The sequence below is a fragment of the Pseudonaja textilis genome, chromosome 2 (genome assembly GCF_049901715.1).
Source record: "Pseudonaja textilis isolate UNSWEBS1 chromosome 2, rPseTex1.2, whole genome shotgun sequence".
NCBI lineage: Eukaryota > Metazoa > Chordata > Lepidosauria > Squamata > Elapidae > Pseudonaja > Pseudonaja textilis.
The window spans coordinates 238,933,422-238,948,231 of NC_141991.1; the positions used below are offsets into that span (position 1 = coordinate 238,933,422).

The 14,810-nt window shown below is 38.3% G+C and overlaps 1 protein-coding gene across 3 annotated transcripts in view; it reads right to left on the reverse strand.

Annotated features, from left to right (window-relative positions):
* Positions 1-14,810, reverse strand: part of RAI14 (retinoic acid induced 14) — a 114,053-nt gene that overhangs the window by 30,081 nt on the left and 69,162 nt on the right. For all 3 annotated transcript variants that reach the window (XM_087927401.1, XM_026715630.2, XM_087927400.1), the window contains exon 3: positions 8,658-8,788. In XM_087927401.1, the coding sequence (XP_087783527.1) occupies positions 8,658-8,788 (131 nt within the window). The remainder of the gene's footprint in view (positions 1-8,657; positions 8,789-14,810) is intronic.

Consider the following 14,810-nt stretch of genomic DNA (forward strand, 5'->3'; position numbering starts at 1 on the left):
TTCACTGGGCAACTGACTTAACAGCTGCAGTAATTCACTTAACAACTGTGGCAAGAAATGTAAAATGGGGCAAAACTCACTTAACAAATGTCTCACTTAACAACAAAAATGTTGATCTCGTAAGTCTAAGACTACCTGTACAGCTAACAGACTCCAGCTCACGTCAACATTTTTCATTGGCAGCCATTTGGATAGAAAAGAAGGACTAGGGGTGACATGATAGGCAGTATTCTAGTATTTGAGGAAGAGGAGAATCAATTTATTTTCCAAAGCACCAGAGGGCAGGACAAGAAACAATGGATGGAAACTAATCAAGGACAGAAGCAAGCTGGAATTGAGAAGAAACTTCCTAACAACGAGGACACTCAACCAGTAGAACAGCTTGCTTAAAGAAGTTGTGAGTGCTTCATTACTGGAGGTTTTTAAGAAGAGACTGGACAGTCACTTGTTTGAAATGGCATAGGGTGACTGCTTGAGCAAGGGATTGGACTAGAAGACCTCCAAGGTCCCTTTTCCAGCTCTATTCTGATGGATTGATTAAAGGGCCTTTCCAGTTCTATGATTCCAAGCAATTTGCATCAGATTTTAGGTCAGGTCCCCCCAAACTTGGCAACTTTAAGACTTGGGGACTTCAACTCTCAGAATTCTCCAGCTAGCATAGCTGGCTGGAGAATTCTCAGAGTTGAAGTCCACAAGTCTTAACGTTGCCAAGTTTGGAAGCCGCTGTTTTAGGTGATCATCTGGTAGACACCCAAGCTTCTGCATTGCAAATTGGAATGAGGATAAGAAAGTTCCGTTTAGGCTGACAGAAAAAAAATCAAAGCAGCAGGTAAAAACAACAACCCCAATTAAGACCAAGACCAAGCAAAAATATAACATGATCCAGTACCAGTTTGTCCCTACAGTTCCACTATAACTATATAGCATGAATAATTTTTAAATTAAAAAAATTCTACTTCCTCATAGATACAAGTAAGACATCAGAATGTCTCGTTTTCCACTAATCATCATTGTCTACATTTCAGTACATCATGACTTGCTTATTAACAGAAATACTGTATTTCATGAACACCTCAGGCTCCCCACTTCCTTCAATGCGCCTGACAAGTTCAAAATGTTTTACTACCGATTGCCTGTGATTTTGGGGAAAGAAGGAAAGAAGGAAAGGCAAGGCTTTGAAATTAAAATATTTCTTCCCCCAGAAGGAGGAGCAGGGAGGAAAAACATACATTTGTCTACTTCCAAATAATACGTTCTCTGTTAATATATTAACAAATTAATTCACTCTCTTAAAAATAAATTATTGGGGATAGGAGGAAGGAGAGTGTTCAGATGAAAAGCAACATGAACAGCAACATGAACTGTGCAGCCACATGAACTTAAGTATGTATTGTTTTAGTTATGAGACACACAACTAACCTGAGAACATGTTCCACTTTTACTTTACAAAAAGGTTAAAAAAAAACATCAGGATAATGAGCAGGTGGAACATCTCCAGAAATTTGATTCCTAACTACAGGCTTAAAACAAAAAAGAGAGGCAACAATTAGCACTAATCCTGACAGATCCTGACAAACAGGTAGGGATGCTGCCCAGCTAATCCTATGTAGTTTTCTCTAATTTACTTTTCCTTTTAACCTGAACATGTGAAACTGTTTTTTTTTTACTAATGACCTGGGAGGCAGCCAACTGTTTTCTAAAAGGACCTATGGAGCTCAGAGACATTCTTAGAAGTAAAGGATATTCCAGAGATTGGTGTTCTGTTATGTACCCTGCCAACTTCCAATACATTTTTAATTAAGTTTATTACATTTGTAAATGTATGGGAGTCTCTTGGATACCATGTGAGATGCAGATGAGAGACACTGCTGCCCTATGAGTTAAAGAGTTTCAGAATTATCAGTACATGGGAATAAGCTATTTCTTGTTCCTGGAATAACTGGAAATTCTAAAAAAGAGATGCTTTGCATTGCTATATCTCAGACTGACAGAAGTTGCAATGATTATGATTTGGTGCTTTCCTTTCAGAGGAATTGCAGGGCTCTAATTCTGTCAGCCCTACAAGGTAGACCAGACCAAGAAACAGACACAACTTAAGCCTAAATCTTTTATGAGAGTGGCTACCATAAGATAATTTTGCAAGTCTGAATGTGTGTGCTTCCTCTCTTTTTAAGAATGAGATGTTTGTCTGAGATATTTTCAAATATATATAAATATATACTGCCTTGGCAATGGATCTTCCCTCTCTTCATCAAGGCCATCTTCCAGGTTCCTTAACTTTCAAATATTTTTACAACCCTGAAATGGATTCTAATTGCAGAATGCATAAAACCTGAGTCTAATTTTTAATCAGACTGCAAGGTGAGACTTCAAGTGTTGGCCTTCATGCTGGGTAAGTTTGGTCATTTCCAGCACCAACATTTATGACTCCGTTTTAAAAAAGAAACTTGCAGCACAAATTTCTCTTCCTACTCTATTCTTTTTAAAGGTAAGTTAGGAATCAGTGGTGATTACAGATAGTCCTCAGTTTATGGCCTGTCACTTAATGATTGAAGTTAGATTGGAGTTTTAAAAAGCTACTTATGACCCATTGTCAAAATTTTGTCTGTTGTACCCTTTGTAGCACAGTTATATGATTGCATTTCAGGCCCTTGGCAACAGGCATTTAAGGACTGGTTGCAGCATCCTGAGGCCACATGGGTGCCACAGAAAACACCCACTGAATGTGTTGGATTTACTTACTGTCCACATGAGTCACTTTACAACCACTTTACAACCATGGTGACTTGCTTTACAACTGTTATAAGAACAGCTGTGGTGTCAACTTATATCTAAAACAACTTACAACCAAATTGTGGTTGAAGACTGCTCTGTGGAGTCGCAGAAACTCACTTTGTAACTTTAAATCAAATATTTTCTTTCTAACTTTTTTCACAGGTTGTTGTTGGGAAAATTGAAGAACGGCCATTATATGCTATCCCCACATTCTGGAGCAAAGAGGGATATAAATCCAAGAAATAAATCATTAACACCAGCTCCATTCAATGCATTCCACACTGAATTCTCTTCCAGCTTCCAATGAAGCATTTTTAATACTTTGTAGATGATATACAATTGGTCCTTTTACAGTAGTTTCAGGCAATAATTTAAAAACGCTTGAAGATACTCAGCTCCCTAGAAAGAGCTAAATTTGGTCTTCACCTACAAAAAGAACAACTACATGGGGGCTGATCAACAATGTTCAAACCCTAGCCTTATTTTAAGTTACTTTAAAAAGTACATGTAAAGGGCTAATTCACATGTGGTTAACCATAATTTCATTTTACATGGAACAAGAACATCCCTCTGAATAATATGAATTACAATACTTTCTGCCCATTTTTCATAGAAGCCAGACAGCTTAGTTTACTTTAGCGTACTTGAAACTGTTATTATACGTTAGCGACAATTTACAATAAATTGAAATCAAACCAGAAAAAGCACAGGGTTTGAACCTTGTTTGTTTAGACATTGGGTGAAGGTTTTTTTAAAAAAATGTGATCTGTGGTTCATATATAACAAGCTAGGAATCCACTAACTAAATCTAAACTCTGATTTATGTTTTGTAAAGTAACCTTAATGTCATTTCTAATTTGTAGAGCAGCTGTGCTGCTCTCTACACCAAAGGAGAGAAATGGATTAATCAGCTTACAGCCTTTCAAAACGTTATAGATTTGATTATTGTTGCTTTAACAAAAATTATATCAGAACATGAACCTCTAGTCTCAAATTGCCTTAGGAAACAAAATATTGACTTGTTTTTCTTCCAATTTAACTATCAGGCAACTGATTTGCAGCTTGGCTTTTTTTAACATCCATGTTTGGCAAATGTTTGCCAAAAAAAGTATAAGGGCAACTTAAAAGTCCCCTAACAAATATTTTGTGCTTAGAAAATGACTCAAGATTAGAATGAAAAAGAACGTCCTATTTAAGGTATTCTGAAGCTTAATACCATTTTTCCAAGGTGCAATTTAAATCATGTGCTGTGTTATACCTCTACCACCCATCCAGCATGTTTGATGCCAAGATTGGCTGGAGCTTAAAAACACCATGATGGAGAAGGCTGGGTTAATTTAGAGCTACAATATATACCAAGATATTCTTTGTATAATTTTTAGAGGCAGATCTTGGATGAAGTAGGAAGATCAGTATTACCTGATGTTTGGTCCTAGAAAGAAACACTTCTAAAAAAAAAAACCCTGTCTTGGTGACATCTGTTTACATATAACTAGTCTTCAGAGAGATTCAGAAATGACTCACAGATTTGCTGGAGTTCTAAATCGCTCTGAAGTTCAGGAGAAAGTGAGAAGATAAGTGTTTCATCTCTCTTCCTTTTCAATTCTTGGTACATATCAGAGAATTGGGGAAACAAATGGTCACAAAACACACATATACAAAAAGCTGCTGAGAACTGAGCTTAACCATAACAGACAAGCTTCTTGTAAATTATCTCCCTAAGTACAAAGCTATGAAAGAGGATAGGACACTGCACAAAGTTTTCTAGCATCCACACGAGGAGGAGTGACGTCAGACTCAATATGGCTTCTACTGCACAAAGAATCCGCTTCTACAACAATTTCCTAAATAACTGGGGGAAAAAATCTTACTGACATCAGATAACTATGCTGTACATTACTGAATGGACTATTATTATCAAGTAAATTTATTGCTCACTTTTCTGCCAATAAATTTAAGGCAATGTATTCAGTTTCTCTGAATTTTCCCTCACTTGTGTAGCTCAGGTCTTGAATAAACCTATTTGCAATGATTGCTGTTTATTAGAGGAAAAATATTTCTTGCTGTAAATTGGACGGTTTGTATTGTCTGATTCAGCAACCTCCCTTCCAAAACATCCCAACTTAGGGACCTTGCAAATGTACTGGAACTAGCTACAGAATTCATAGCCATTTTTTTGCCTGGCACTAGCATCTGTATAAAAAGACTCAGCCCCTGAGATTGTGATGATTTTATGGGCAACTTTTCTTCAGAATTCAGTCAAATAAAAGCAGCAGTTCTGCAGTAATTTATGAATTAACCTTATTTAACCTGGTGGCGAAGTCCAAGAGAGAGGGACTTTGATTCATATAATCCCAAAGCAGCATAGCTATGCTGGCTGGGAATAATGGAACTGAAATCCAATACATTTTAAAACTTGTAGGCTGAAAAAAGCTGTATTAATACCTCACTCTCTGTAACTCCAGAGAGAGTTACAGAACCATTGGACAAATTATGGAACACCCATCTCATCCTATAGATAATATACAGTATTATAGAAAGGAAAAATAATTTTAAAAATATACACAAAAATGTCTATGCAAATGACCATTCTTCCTTCTCAGTCCTATTCCAGTGGTGAATGAATGTGATAAAAAGCAGATTAAAATCACTATACAGGTAGTCCTTCAATATGACCGTAATGGAGCCTGTTCATTATGGTCATATGTCATAATGGTTGTAAAATCAGCCTGTCATGTGACCGATATGATTCTACCACCTTTTTTTTGCGGTGGTAGTTAAGCCATTCACCACAGTCATTAAGTAAATCCATGGTCATTAAGTGAATACCGCAGTTGTTAAGCAAACTAATGGTTCACTATGGGTGCGGTTTTCCAAAACCTGGAAGTGCTGGTTTTTGGGAAAACTATCATAAAAACACAGTCACATAAGCGTGAGATGCTGCAAACAGCCATAAATGTAACCGTGCTGTTCAGCATCCAAAGTTGGGCACGTGACCATAAGGTGGCCTGATTGTTAAAACTTTGAATCTAGGTCCTAAGTTCTCTTGCTGCTAAAAATAGAGGAGTAAATGGAGGCACTCTTCCCCCTGAAACAAGATTTATAACAAACAGCACAACTATTTTGGAACATGAATCACAAAATCTTTCCCATTTTGGACTCTAAAATATCTGTACATTATGTAACTCAAGAACCTGCTGTGTTTTCATGACAACCAAGATTTATTGTCTGAGATGGTTGCTTCTCTCTGCCCTTCACTTAATAACAACACCCACTGTCTTAAAAAAGCTTTCACCTTAACCCTGCAGATATTTGGGACTATCACTCCCATCATTCCCAACCTGAAGTCCAATGCATGACACGGATACATTTAAAGGTAGCTGTTACAGGGTCTAGGACAGGGCTCCCCAAACTTGGCAACTTTAAGACTTGTGGATTTCAACTTCCCAGAATTCATAGCTGGCTGGAGAATTCTGGGAGTTGACGTCCACAAGTCTTAAAGTTGCCAAATTTGGAGACCTCTGTTCTAGGACAACTTGCAAGAGCCAAACTAGCCATGGTCAAATCACTGCGGGACAACTCATCAAAGCCAAATTGCTTTCAGTCAACTTGCCACCACACAAGAGTTACACTAATATCAAAGAAATGGCAGAACAGAATCATTAAAGAAAGGATGCAAAAGAGAGGACAAAATGAAATGTGAATGACAAAAATTAAAATAATGTTTAAATTAGCTTAAATAATTAAACTGAATAGTTGGAGTTGTCCTGCAGCAAATTGGCCATGGCAAGTAGGACAGGGTTAGTTTAGTTGGCTGTGGCAAGTTGTTCCATTCTGGCTGTTACAGACACTCAATCCATTTCCCATTTTCTCTCCTCTTAAACATAACAAAAGGATAAGTAGGTCCTGTAATGCCATATTATGATGTGGAGGAAGCCTTATTTGGGAAATTTGAAGCTACATTAGAGCTTTCAAGTTCAGGTCACTCAAAGATGTAATTTCATTTCTTCATCCAAACAGAAACTGGACAATGCAGCAAAAGCAAATCCAGAGCAAGTGAGAATTAGCCAAGAACATGGTTCTGTAAACAAAGTGAGCACGCTCGGTTTTTCAGCCTCAGACTTTGCCATAAATTGCCCAGAGTCATCTTGTCTTGGCGGCTTCCTCCTTTCCAACCCGCTCATATAATTCAGAGGGCTTTTCTTTTATCAAGGGACTTGAAACTGTAAGCTATTTTGAAGTGTCCAGCGGAATCAATTATTTCTGTAGCTTTCAGCACTAGAACTATTTATATTATTTTAGTCTTTAAAAAAAGAAGAAAGAAAAACACCACACACTTTGCATGAGCTATCGGAATTCAAACTGGAACACAGCTATCAGGATGATGAGGATGAAGCTCCAGATTGACACAAGTACTTTCTTTTCTTTTTTTTAAAAAAAGAAGCAAAATTAATTTTAATGTTATTCAATAGACACACATTCCACATCCTACACATATCTAAAAGTGAATTAGCCTCAAGGCAAAAAGAGTGGGCTCTATTTATTAAGGCAGTGCAGGGATCCAGATCTGAAGGGAAAACATGATTTGGAAGATTCTTGTTGAAAATATCTTAAACCAAATACATTCTTAGGCCTGTGTGTCAGCTGCAGAGGGAGCTGTGGGAGCCCAGGAATAAACACATCTGTTGAAGATCTTCCTGGTAGGTGCTTCATATGCTCCTAGGCATGCTCCATTTCACTTATGTTTCTGCATTTATGCTTATTAAATTAGAACTTTTGCATGAGGCTAGTTTGAATGCACAAAAGAGGAAATGCTAATGGAAGAACACTCCCCTAACCATCAAGCCTTCGTTTCTATGTCTCTCTAGCTCAATGTTTCTCAACGTTAGCAACTTTAAGATGAGTGGACTTCAACTTCCACAATTCCCCAGCCAATCATGCTAGGTATGCGGATATAGGCTCCACATATCTTAAAGGTATCAAAGGTTGAGAAACATTGCTCTAGCTACTTATCTCCGTGGCTCCACTGTGTTATTGGGTAAATAAGGAGAAAGGTAATATGCGAAAATACCCTGGAGGTAGGGAAGGAATCAAAAAATGGCAGAAGATCATCTCATCTCATTTGAAAACGTGTCTCATTTGTTCTTTCAACGATACTCCTTTTCACTTTACAAGCTATTGTTCCAACTAACTTTTTCCAGAATCCAATCTAAGGAGGATCTATCCAGTTTGGGCAACCAAAAACTCAAGCTAAGTATAAACGGGATCTAATCTGGCTCCGTCACTGGGACTAGAGGTTTAGGTCTTATGAGCTTTCGGAGTCATCCTGGAGTCCATCCTCAGGGAACTTCTCTCTCACCAGAGAAGTTCCTGACAATGGGCTCCAGCACAAGTCCAAAAGCTCAGAAGACTGTGGTCCCAATGACTGATCCAGACTGCATCCTGTAACATTATCCTGGGACATGTATACATGCCTTCCTACATAAATATAAATGATCTGTTCAAATATAAGTGGGTCATCTTTTGATGGCCAAGTACTCTAATGCAATTAGGGAGAGAGTTAAGGACTGTAGCAGTTGCATCATGGCTCAAAGGGGTTAATTCCAACTTCTAATTCCAAGATTTTCATCCCTACTCCTACACAAGCTTTTCCCCACTAGCAGGGATCTCTTTTTTGGTTGCAGTTGCTGTTTTTAATTGCCCTATGACTATTTCTCCTTACATCTCAAGTTGCAAAGTGATGGGAAATGAAGCTACCCAATTTTCATCCATTTAGGATCATAAAAGTTAGTAGTGCCACAGTAGAGAATCTGGTGGTTCAAACAAATATCCTTAACCGATATCCTGATATAAATTCAACAGAGAAGGTGGAGTCAACTTACGCAGTCTTGCCTTCACTGTCATGCTTGGTTGCATTGGCTCCCTTTTTGCCCAAAAGGGAAGCCACTTTCTCCAGATCTGCATTCTCCACAGCTTGGAGGAGTCGGTCATCATTCTTATTCCACTCATGGGTCTGTAAAAGAAAAAAAAAAGTTTCAGGGGATTAAGAAGGTGAATGAAGTATTCCTTAAATTGTACTCAGGTTACCTGTTGGCTTCATCCTAACCCTAAATAACCCTGGCCTGCACATGTCCTTGCATGGAACAAAATTGTCATGAGAATGACAACTGTCCCTCTTTCATATTTATCTCTGGTTATGCTAATCACAATGGTTAGAAGTTTATTATAATGAATCTTGGTTTGATTAGTAAAGCTTGGTTTTGGGAACCCTTTGCTTAACCTTCCTCTTTATGTCCTTAACAGGATACCTTTGTATAAAGGTACTTATTTTAACCTGTAGGAGTTTTTAATTGGGGAGATTATAGGAATTGACCGTCTGGGATGACTAAGTATGCAATCTAAGCATTGATTTTTCTCTTTCTTTAAATCCATTTCTTTTTTAAACTTTCTAGACTAATGATAGCAATGGGACATCAACTTAATTTGATGTCTTCTTCTTGGGTAATTGCAGAAAATTGTGCCACAGTTATTGTTAGCTGAGCATTGAATTTCAATGTAGCAATTTGGGGAATCATCAAGGACCATAAAAAACGTTTGAGCTAATTAGCTATGCATCTCTATCTTAAGGTTGCACAGAACTAGATCATAATAAAAATTACTTCCCCACAATTTGTTTACAGGCAATATTTGGGAAGTCGTAGTACTGCATTTTTGAAAGCTGAATCTTGCAACAAATCTGATATTTTTTTTTATCTTTTGACCCAAAAGAATCCATGGGAAGTAGATTGCCAAAGCATGTTAGAGAAGAAACTTCCCATGTACTCTGGCCTTTCACAAGTTGGTCCACATGGAAAAGTTAAGGGTGGAGATGCCTTTGTTTGAAAGCATCTTCAGTTCACAAAAACAAACATGAAACCTACATTAAGCTCAACCTTCAGAAAGAAATGAGCCCTTTAGTGCCTTGATCCAAGTTGGGTTTTCTATAAACAGAAGGCAATGCCAATCTTTCATATGCAGAGACGTTGTAAATATTTATACTAATATTTCCACCATCACAACATTCAGTGAGACAATATTATTTGACAGTTTGGCTTGACTTTAATCCATAAGGGAGTTTCCATCACTACTAATGAACTACAGATTCTGTTGCAGTTGCAACAGAAATGAACTACAGATTCTGTTGCCAATCCTGCGGCTTAAACACGAAAGCCAAAACCTGAAAATGAGAATGTTTTTTGGAGCAAGATACTATGACTCAGCTGCTGAGGTTCAACTTGGTCGTTACCTCCAACTATTAAAATGTACAGCAATTAATGAGCTCTTTGCTGGAATTTGGGTACCTGTGTGAGGAAGTCACTCTAGCAGAATATTCTGTGACTCTTCAACCTGCTTCATTCATTAACTTATCTGCTGCAAGACTACCTAATTCCATATAGCTTATTGAGTACTTTTGCAGCCCCTCAACCTCCATCTGCCAGTTCTAAAACATGTTCTATATTCTGGAACAACTTGCGACTTGGGAGTTAAAGTTGGCCCTCTTTTTTACAACTAGTTTAAAATAAATCTTGCTCCAAGTTTCCCGCCCCCAAATGCTCACAGAATTCGTACTCTATTTTCAAATGTGTTAAACAAGAGCTTTGCTTTTAGACTATCTAAGCCACTGGGATTAGGGGGCACATAAATTTTCCAGATATATTAACCCCGAGACAAAGATCGTTGTTTTTTTTTATTTTAAGGAAGTCACATATTCTCTCCAAAAATGAACCAAGGAACGTATTTGCTATTATTAGTTTGGTGACCAGAACATCACATGTATTGGTTATAAGGGAAAGCCTCTCATTTTAAATGAGAATACAGAGAATTGTTTTCCTACCATTTGAACATCTTCATGTCTGATGGAAAACTCAACAGCACTTTTGTGCAGCTGTTGATAAAAATAGGATCACCAACGTCCGATGAAGGATATGGCACAAGAAGAAAAAGTCTAATGCAAAGCAAGCATTTGTTCTCTTAAGCTTTCAGAAGCCACGGAAGTTTTTAATCAACTCTGATGCCAGAAAGAAAAAAAAAAAGGACCCAAGAGGAGTTTGCTAGTGCTTGCATTTGCTCTCAATCCTGTACTCTACAGGCAACCTTAAAAGCTCAATTGATGCTTCTAAAACTACCACTTTGCTAGTACATTCCTTCACATCTCTACTACAACTCTGTTTCTAATTGTTAATTAGACAAAACAGTGCATCTTAGAGCAACAACATCTGAATCAATGTTCTGTACCTCAAATGGGTCAAGTCAGAGATGTCAAACTTGTGGGGGAAGGGGAAAAAGTTGTGACACTTCAGGTATCATTGAAGGTTTGACGCCCTTGGGTCAAGTTAAACAAGCAAACAAAATCCAGGACCTGTTACTCCCCTGGAATTGAACTGAATTGAAATTTCAAGGATCTTCAGACCAGTTGTATTTGCAAACTTGTGGTTGCTGCAGGGACCACGGTGGTCAATGGCAATCATGTGATTCTGATTTCTGGCTTTTCCTGTCATTTTCCTACAAGCAAAGTTATTGGAGAAGCAGCAGGAAGTCAGACATCACTTCTGCTCCCGTTTCCTTTTTGGCTGACCATGGTCCTTCTGTTTCAGGTAAATAAATATGGACAAAGAATGACCCAGCAAGTTGTAGGTTGTCTAGTGTAGGGTATCTCTATTTACATCTAAATAAATTAAATTGGAAATTTCCTCTTTGGAAGGTCTTCCCAATCCCCACAAAACCCCAGATGATTGAATCTGTTTGGTCTTCAAGGAGCTGGTGGAATGTCACAGCTAGGTTCACCTACAGCAGTGATGGCAAACCTTTTCGGCACTTTTAGCTCTGGAAAAATAGAACTTCCGGATTCTAGCATGCACGCGCACCCAACGAACAGCTGCGCAGGCCGGTTTTCAGCACATGCGAAGGACAGCTGATCGTCATGCCAAATGCACACCAGAAACCCAGAAGACAAACAGGCAAGGCCACGCGTGCCAGGTGACATAGCTTCACATGCCACTTTGAGCACACATGCCATACGTTCACCATCACGGACCTACAGAATCTTCAAGGAATGATCCTCTAAATATCCTCAAGATTCTGGATAGGTTAGGTAACCTATTTTGGTATATTTTAGTTAGGAACATGTAGTTTTGATTTACAACTAACCATTTCTGACCAGATACTATAATAAATGTACTAAACTGGAAATTGGAGTTGATTTTCCCAGTCTAGGGTGTAGCCTTATTCATATACCAGTCTGCCAAGTATATCGCCTTATCATTTTTTCAAGGAAAAAAAAATGAAAAGGACTCAAGCAGAGCCTTGTCCTCAAGAGAGGAGCACAGAATCAGGGTAGAATGTATTCACGCCAAAGTTTAGTCATTGTAAATGACTCACCTTGGAAATGCATAACAAAAGGTTGACTGACTTACTTCTGTCTTACCTCTTACTTCTGTCTTACTTCTGTCTTACTTCTGTCTTACCTCTTACTTCTGTCTTACTTCTGTCTTATTCCTGTGTCAGTACCTTCGGTCTTGTGACCTTCCCCAGCTAACTTTTTGTCTAGCACAGGGGTCTCCAACATTGGCCACTTTAAGACTGGTGGACTTCAATTCCCAGAATTCCCACAGCCAGCTATGCTGGGAGTTGAAGTCCACCAATCTTAAAGTGGCCAAGGTTGGAGACCCCTGTGCCAGCAGTTCCATATTTAATCATTCTTTCTTCTATAGAATATCTTGAAATTAAAATTATGGAACAACTTATTGACCAAGATGGCAACTTGTGGCCTGAGGATTATATGGAGCACCTTGTTTTTTTTTTTTTTTAATGGTGGCAGTTTTAAAATTTTTAAAAATACAAAATATATGAAAAGACATGGTAAACCTTACAAGGATGTATTGTACTTAGTCCTCAGCTTATGACCACAATTGGGGTCAGAATTTCCATTAGTAAGCGAGGCAGTTATTAATTTTAAAATCTTTTTTTGCCGTGGTTGTTAAGTGAAAGTCACTACCGACTTCGTTTGTCAAAAGCTGGCCGAGGTCACAAATGACTCTGGAAAGCAGCGACAATTCTAAATACAAGCTGGTTGCCAAACAGCTGAATTTTGATAATGTGACCATGGGGATGCTGCGATGGTCATAAGTGTGAGGACCAGTCATAAGTCATTTTTTTCAGTGCTGTTGTAACTTTGAAGGGTTGCTAAACAAATAATTGTAAGTTGAGGACTACCTGCACTTGTTTTTAGAAAAGCACAAACAAAGCTACTCATTCCACACCAACTGTGCTTCCCTTCCCGTTCCAGCAACAAAATATTGGATATCTCTCAGACATTAAAAAGGTCTTGATTTAAAGGACAGCCTCCTATTTTCATGGCCTTTTGAATCCTGATAAAATATGATTAACTAGATAATCATTTGAGTGTCTAGCTGAAGCCTAGTAGTTCCACTTTCCATGTTTCAGCAAGAAGAAAAATCAAGAATTTCAAAACTGGAGGTTATAAAGATTTTAGACAGATATCACAAGCCAGGGCTATTTACTGAACTGGCAGGCTGCATTATTTTAGTTCACAGTCAAGTTATCATTTGATAAGCACTTATCAATGGACTTTGCTCTCTTTCTTGTTAATTGTCTTCAAGAATTTCAAGAAGGCAATAGTTGTAAATGCCAGCTTTCCAGACTTGATTAGCAATGCCTCCCGGAAGTCAGTTCTCTCTCTCTCTCTCTCTCTCTCTCCCTCCCTCCCTCCCTCCCTCTCTGTGTGCATGTGTGTTCACCTATGAACATAGGTGCCCATTCACCTATGAACTTGTAAAACCTCCTTTAAATTCACTGAGACCTTATGGAATTTGTCTACACTACAGATATTTTATTTCATTCTTGTTTAATGAAGATCAATAACCACTTTTTAAAGGTTACGGTTTAGAAGATACCAAGTTGAAGAATCTTGCTATAAATAAACAGGTATTATATCTAATCAATCACTCATACTTCAATCAGCAGTGACAAGGCCATTATCATTTTACATTATCACTTTACAGGACAGGTTGACTTCATGATGGGAAAAGTTCATAAACATTCAATTATCTGCTGGCAGTGTTAATTCATTACTGAACAAGCAACGTGGTAAATTGACAGCCCATATTAAAAAAAAACCTTCACAAAAGTATTAAGATAGTAACTTAGCAAAACAAGACACACCAAAACCCCCACAATTTGGCCCCAACAACCAATTTCCAAGGACTGCATATCAGTTGAACCAATCATTCTTATATCCAAATTAGTGACCAGGATTTTATATGAGTCTATTTAGTGTGCAATAGGCTTATTATTTGTCCCTAGAGTTGCTTTATATGTGCGCTGCCATAAAAATGCCAGAAGTCAATAAATCAGTAAAATGTGGACATGAATAATGACCATGATACTGATGGGTAGCCAGTATAAGTAGTTCTCAATGTATGACTGTAATGGAGTTTGCCCATTATGGTCATATGTCATTAACAGTCATAAAATAGGTTGGTCATGTGATCAATCCAATCTTATATTTTTTGTGTGTGGCAGTTGTAAAGCAAATCAACGGTTCACTATAGGTGTAGTTTTGTCAAAAACTTGGAAGTAAATTCTGGTTTCCAGCAAACCATAATAAGAACGCAGGGGTGGGATTCTACCGATTCGGCCTGATTCAGACAAACGGGTAGCTCCTAAGATCAGCTGTGAGAGAACCAATTCGCTCCAATGATCAGCTGTTGGGCCCGTCTGCCCGCCCCGCCCCTAGTCTGTGCTTTATTTCTGGGTTTTCTAGCTCAGCTGATTCATGTGGCACAGCAGATTGCTGTGCGTTAGCTGTTTTACACACAGGACTTGCAGCAGGTGAGCTGTAAATGCTGCACATGCGTGCAAAGCACGCACTCACTGAACCAGTTGTTATACCAGTTGAATCACACTCCTGTAAGAATGGAGTCACATGACCGTGGAACACTGCAAATGGCCATAAATGTGGCAATGTTGCCAAATAC